The 6,992-nt window shown below is 36.1% G+C and overlaps 1 protein-coding gene across 1 annotated transcript; it reads left to right on the top strand.

The window, feature by feature from the left end:
- The first annotated feature begins 1,533 nt into the window (after positions 1-1,533).
- On the top strand, positions 1,534-6,100 carry LOC132051879 (vicilin Cor a 11.0101-like). The gene is made up of 6 exons (XM_059443134.1): positions 1,534-2,074; positions 2,943-3,118; positions 3,229-3,312; positions 3,657-3,923; positions 4,826-5,141; positions 5,632-6,100. Exons 1-6 carry the CDS (start codon positions 1,597-1,599, stop codon positions 5,802-5,804), a joined length of 1,494 nt encoding a protein of 497 aa, XP_059299117.1. The 5' UTR covers positions 1,534-1,596; the 3' UTR covers positions 5,805-6,100.
- The last annotated feature ends 892 nt before the right edge of the window (positions 6,101-6,992 follow it).

Raw genomic sequence — 6,992 nt, 5'->3', positions numbered from 1 at the left:
CATGGATTAAATCAAGTAAGGTGAATGTGATTTAATCACCTTAGTGAATATTCATTGAAGAAGGGGACAAAGATGATCCTATTTACCCTTGTCCCTTTATGATAATCAGAACCTTTCATATTATTATGCAAGTTGATGGCTTGAATATTATTGGAGCTCTTGAAGAGTTTCAAAAGCAGTAGATTATCTGCTAAAAGAAGTTGAAATGAGAATATTATATTGGTCCTGAAGTAACATATATTTATGCAATTGATGCTTTTATTTATCTTGCTTTAACCATGGGCATGACATAATTTCTCTCCTACATAGAGATATTGATATAAGGTCAATTGCATATTCAAAATGAAAGCCCTAACATGAATGTATTTATCCTATTAAATATTGTCAAGCGTTTTGGATATACAGGCCATTCATATGATCGACATAAGAGTTTGATCCAGATATGTTATCTATTTCCATGAAGGATTGTCATACCATGTTATTTTGCTGACAGTCAAATCATATAAAGATAACAGCAGTTTATAAAGCAAATCAAGAATGTACTTGGCGTGACTGCAACAATACCATATGCCGATGATACAACTCTATCTAAGGAATAAAGATGTAGATGATAAAGCAGTTCGTCAAATGGTCATTTACCAGATCTGATCACAAAGGCTTTGCCAACCTCAAGACATGATAAGTTGGTATACAAAACCGAAGTACATCATCTTCAAGAATTATGTGTTGCTTTAATCAGGGGGAGTAAAATACGCATTGTGCCCTTAACCAAGGTTTTGTCTCATTTGTTTTCCTGGTAAGATTTTTAATGAGGCAGCTAGCAATGCGTATTACTAGACATATGTACTCTTTTTACTTCACTAGGAATTTTTTCACTGGGTTTTTCCTAGTAGGATTTTAACGAGGCACAAATCTATTAATGAACATCCAAGGAGTGTTATAAATACACCGTATTGTGGATGTCTATTCAAATATACAGTCAACTGTATAAGTTTACAATTAAGCGGTTGCATGGGGCATAGTAGCTCGAAGCAAAAAATTGCCGAAGCTTTGAAAAGCCTCGCAGCAGCTTCTTGAAAAGCCTTGCAGCAACTTCTTTTTCTTTATAAATAGAAAGTCAAATCAGTTCATTTTTACATTAATTTGAAAGAGCAATAAAGTATCTCTCTCCTCCAGCTTCTTTGGCTATATCTCTTGTTATCTTGTACTTTTATTATTATTTCATAACACAAATATCATTCTTTTCCGGGCTCACTTACAAAGAGAGATTGTAAATTAAGACGATGGTTGTAACTTAAATCTCTTCCAAGATACTTACACCACGTTGCAGAATCGAATGGACATGCAAAACATGTACAACTTTGTTACTTCACCTTTGTTCTCTTTTTGCGTTACGCGGCAACCAATCTCTCTTCTACGACCACGTAAGTTGTTACCCTTTGACACCCGTCTTCATGCATGTCTTTCTATCAAACTCTCATCTCTATCTTCACCTCCAACACTACACTATATGTATAGTCCCTCTTCATTTTTCCCTCATCATTCATCCGTCAAAGAAAAGAAAAAATTTGTGTTTAATTTTGCTTACTACAAAAGATGATGAAAGCAAGACCTTGTCTATTTTGTTTACTCTTTCTTGTGGTTGTAACCTTAGCTTTGGGTACGATAGACTCGGACCTAAAGCGATGCAAGCACCAGTGCAAGGCCTTACAGCAAATTGGTGAGCATCAAAGGAAAGAATGTTATGAAATGTGTGACAAATATCACAGTGAGAAACAACGTGACGAAGAAGAAGAACCTTCGTCTTTTCTTCCCTATAGAGGAAGAGAGGAGGAGGAAGAAGAATATGGAGAACAAGAGAAGGAAAATAATCCTTTTGTATTTGAGGACCAGCATTTTATTACTGGAATCAAGACACAACATGGCAGGGTTCGAGTTCTTCCAAAGTTCACTGAGAGGTCTAAGCTATTTAAGGGCATTGAGAATTACCGTTTCGCAATTCTTGAAGCAAATCCACAGACCTTTGTTGTCCCTAACCATTGGGATGCTGACACTGTCTTGTTTGTTGCTCAAGGTATAATTTCATTAACAGTTTAATACAACAACTAACTCTCTGTGTAGTTCTAATTTAGTAATTTTAAAAATGCAGTAGATAATCAGCTCTGACCGGTCAAAATATATAGATTGGTAAATTTTTTGCACTAATTTGGGTTGAATCTATTCCGTAATGAATAGACATCTAGTCGAACGTCTTTTATGCTGGGTCAATATTTGTGCATCCACAGGCTAGCTCTACATCCAGAATTCAGAATTTTGAGTATATCTAAATCTTAGATAAGGCAGCTAATTGTCATAAATGATTATACATATTGAGTGGACCAGAGTTTTGACCAAATTAACTTATTATTCTTTTCTGTCACTGTCTCAATTTATGTCACATTTTTCACTTTAGCGATTTGTTCGTAGGTCTTCTAGTAAAATATTATCTATTGTGATGAGGAGTTAGGGACAATTTTAGTGATTGGCTCCAAATAATGGACCCTCACAATTTCTTTTATTTTTAGGCCGCAAAAAGAAATTTTATTGCGAGAGATATAAGAAAGGAACGAAAAGCAGAGGAAAAAGTCCAGAGTGTGAAAAAAAAAAAGAGTGGAAGAGAATAGGCCGAGAAAGATACTGAACTTCTTTCTGTAGCACCACAAGTTAATACAAATATACTTCTTAAAATATTTATGATGAAAAATATGTAATAATGACTTCTTTTACAGAAGTGTTTGGGGAGTAAATATTAAGTGGATCCAGAGTTTTGGCCAACTTAACTTCTTGGTTTTGACCAAATTACCTTATTAGGTCTAACCGAACCTATAACAATTCAGTAAAAATGTATAGCTTTGCCCTGCACGCAAGACTAATAAGAGTATATTACTAATTATATGGTGTAGGGAGAGGAACCTTGAACTTGGTGCGTAGGGGCAAGAGGAACAGCTTCAATATTCGGCCTGGGGATGTAATCAGGGTTTATGCTGGAACTACTGCTTACTTGATCAACAGGGACAATAATGAAAATCTTTTCATAGCCAAGCTTCTCCGCTCAGTCTACACACCTGGCCAATTTGAGGTAAGTCTTTCAGATAAATCTTCAATGCCTCATCTATATTGAGTGCTCAAAAAGTCCATATTTGGTTCTTTCACTAGAGGCAGTAAATAATGTCGATTTGTTTGATGTAGCACTTCTTTGGACCAGGTGGGCGAGAAAATCCAGAATCTTTTTACGGTGCCTTTAGCTCTGAAATACTTGAAGCTGCACTCAATGTGAGTTTGTCATTCAGATATATACTCCCTCAAATTTCACAATATTCCTCCACTTACAATTTATGTGGCGACTTTCATGTCCTGATATTCTTTGAATCTAAAATCTAAATTGGATTAGATTAACTCAATTAAAAAATTATAGTTGGAAGTACTCCTAAGTCGTTTAAAAAATTATACGAGAAGTACTATAAGTCATTTAAAAAATTATACGGAAAGTACTAGTTGTACATTTTAAAATCTTCTAGCAAAATGAGAAGTACCACATAAATTGGGACAAAGAATAGTAGTTTTTGGTATGTTTCAACTATTTATCAAGTATTTGATAGTAATATTTGTTGATACAGACTAGGGGGGATAGACTACAGAGGCTGTTCGGGCAGGAGAGGGAAGGAGTGATTATAAGAGCTTCAGAAGAGCAAATCAGGCAAATGAGCCAGCACGAAGAAGGTGGAATTTGGCCTTTTGGTGGAGAATCAAAGGGCTCAGTCAACATTTTCAAGCAACGGCCGTCGCAATCCAACCAGTATGGACAATTCCATGAAGTGGATGAAAGCCACTACAGGCAGCTAGAGGACCTCGATATTTCTCTTTCTTTCGGTAACATCACTGAGGTGAGCCAATATACATTAGTGGATTTAATTAGTCTTAATGGCTTTTACCATCCTTCTTTCATATGTACACTCCCTGGACTCCCCGTCCCAATTTATGTGATAATTGGGCACGAAGTTAAAAAATAATTTTTTGAGTACCTATTCTCTAAAACAAGTACTAATAGAGACAGAGGGATCCCAATTTATGTGATGATTGGACATGAGGTTTTCAGAAAAAAGCAGATCTTTTGAAAATTTGTTCTCTACAACAAGTGGAGTAATAGAGGGATAGAGCCATGGAGGGAGGTATATATTACATTAGTTATAGGTTTTACTAGGTTACTAGTTAATGTGTGTTTTATTAGATTAGTTGTAGTTCTCACCAGAATTGTGTGTGTTATAGAAGTTTGCTTGTGATGTGTATTTTCACACTATTTGGACATAACTTCGTGTAGGATTTTAGGATTTAATCTATACACTGTTTTTACCTATCAGTCCACTCCAAAAAGAAACTCCCTCTGTTTGTGAGCCTATTTCCTTTTTTAGTCCGTCAAAAAAATCGGGTCCTTCGATATTTGGAAACATATATGAAATAATTTACCTTTATGCAATGAATTATAGCCACACAAAATATATGTGCCTCATTTTACACCACAATTTCAAAACTCATTCTCTTTTTTCTGTGTCACTTGAATAAGTTCACATAAATTAGGGTGAGGATTCTATACCGTACATTTTAAGATACTTGATCACATAAAATACTTATGTTACTGTCATAAGTCAAATTTTATATTTTAGATTTACTAATTGGATTCTTTTGACTGTTACTTCATGGAGATTAAACTCTTTTCAGTTATATTGTTGATTATTATGTGGCATGCAATCTGACCTCCTTCCTTTGCTTGTTCGATTGGTATACTAAGGGTGGCATGTTAGGTCCAATATACAGCTCAAGGGCAACAAAGATAGCAGTGGTGGTTGATGGTGAAGGTTACTTTGAGATGGCATGCCCTCACTTGGCGTCCAAGTCGGGTAGACGCCAACGCCAAGGAAGCGAAAGGGGAAGGGAAACGAGAATTGGCTTAGGTTACCAAAAGGTGCGTTCGAGGTTGAGACGTGGGATGGTACTGATCATCCCTGCTGGCCATCCGTTCGCCGCAGTAGCTTCCACCAATCAGAACTTGCAAATCTTTTGCTTCAACGTCAACGCCCGCGACAATGAAGTTGTCCCTCTTGCAGGTGATTTTATGAATAAGAGTACTTTAACTCGGTGCGTTACCAACATAGTAGTCACTTGCCGTGACAATAATTCTCGATAACTAGCAACTTATGTGCGCTGTAACTAGTCTTACCATTAGATTAAATCTCCTTTACAGGGTAAGGTAACACATGAAGTTTCTTTATATTTAACTAATCGGATCACTTTGCAAACATTTTAAATGGTAATCAACTTGCTATCACAAGTCAAACTGTCTCATCTACAATCAATGGGGTAGTTCAACTTATTATAGTGGGGTTGGTTACATCTTTGTTAGCTTACCAAAAGTATAGTTCACAAGTTATAATTGGTTAGCATTCTTATTAGCTTGTCGATCAAAGCTTGTCTTGCAACTTATAATTGCCAAATAAGTAACCGAATTGTGCAAATTATTTTTACTTTCTAGTGTAGAGACAGAAATAAATAGAAAGCGTAATCAGAATTTCTGATTGACTCATTTTTATTGGTCAGGGAGGAACAATGTAGTGAGTCTACTGGAGAGGGAAGCAATGGAGTTGGGATTTGGGTTACCAGCAAGAGAAGTGGAGCAAATATTCAGGAGCCAACAGGAGGAGTTCTTCTTCCAGGGACCTGGTGGTCGGCAGCAACGAGAGGAGCGGGAGCTTGGCCGAGCCGATGCATGAATGGCGGGCTGTGGCTGATCCGCCTTCAATGCGGGTTCATGTTGGCTAAAAGAGATGGAGACAACTGTGTTGTAGTTTTTGCACTGGTCATGTTGCTACTACTACCTATCCTGTAAATTGGTGAATAAGGAGGTGGTTGTAAATGTAGGGTAGTAGTGGCTTAGTAGGTGCCGCTAATAAGGCTTACCAACTTTATGTGGAAATCGTAGTTGGGTTGTGGTCTGAGGGAATGTAAAATTATGAAGACAAAAGCTCTAACATGAATAAATCAACTTTGGCGGTTTTAATGTTCGTCACAGCTTGTCTTCAGTGGTGTTCGCCACTCCACTTCTAATGCTATTAGATTTTGAAAAGGTTTTTAAAATGAACATATTTAGAAAATAAAAAACACAATTGAAATAACTTGAATGAAGCATACTCAAGTACTCGCTCCTGCTTTTGCTTTTACTTGTCTGATATTTTAAAAATATTATTTCTATTAATTTCTTCATTTGCTAAAATTAAGAGAGATTTTTTTTTTCAATTTTAAATCCTTGTCATCTAATTATTTCTCATAATTTATTAGAATACTAGTAAAAAGTTAGATTTTCAAATTCAAATTAATATGTACAACTTACTAATATAAGTATTTAGAAACTTTTCATTTTGGAAGCCCCCAAAGAACTGGAAACATTTAAACAAAAGGACAAAATATATGCAATCCACAAGGTTTCGAACTCTGATCACGGTTCACTTAATCACGCACCGGACCAGACAAATTAAATGTTCTCTTTATTTAGCTGTGTCAGCTTATATTATTTGTACGAAATTTTTAATTTTTTCATGTTAATTAAATATGCATATTTAGTAAATTTTTTCGAAGAAGGGGTGTCGGATCCCTAGAGCCTACGTGCGTCCGTCCCCGTTTGTCTTACCACTCCGTGAGGCTATTTATGTTCAGCCCCGTTTGTCATTAATTTGCCTTCATGCTAAGAGTTGACTAAGTTAAAAATTGAAGATCCATATGTTCAATGAATTCCGTATGAACAACTTTCCACAAGGTTTCGAACCCCTGATCACGGTTCACTTAATCGCGCACCGGCCCAGGCAAATTAGATTGTTCTCTTTGTTTAGCTGTGTCAGCTTATATTATTTGTACGGAATTTTTAATTTTTTCATGCTAATTAAATATGCATATTTAGTAAATTG

Source organism: Lycium ferocissimum, chromosome 1 (assembly GCF_029784015.1).
Source record: "Lycium ferocissimum isolate CSIRO_LF1 chromosome 1, AGI_CSIRO_Lferr_CH_V1, whole genome shotgun sequence".
In the NCBI taxonomy this organism is placed as follows: Eukaryota; Viridiplantae; Streptophyta; class Magnoliopsida; order Solanales; family Solanaceae; genus Lycium; species Lycium ferocissimum.
This window is presented reverse-complemented; position numbering and strand designations above follow the sequence as displayed.

What these genes read in the sequence shown, in the direction of transcription:
- LOC132051879 (XM_059443134.1), top strand. Translation starts at nt 1,597, where the DNA reads ATGATGAAAGCAAGACCTTGTCTATTTTGTTTACTCTTTCTTGTGGTT. An exon ending in TACTTGAAGCTGCACTCAAT is followed by an intron (nt 3,313 to 3,656) that starts GTGAGTTTGTCA and finishes TTGTTGATACAG; the next exon opens with ACTAGGGGGGATAGACTACA. An exon ending in TGAAGTTGTCCCTCTTGCAG is followed by an intron (nt 5,142 to 5,631) that starts GTGATTTTATGA and finishes TTTATTGGTCAG; the next exon opens with GGAGGAACAATGTAGTGAGT.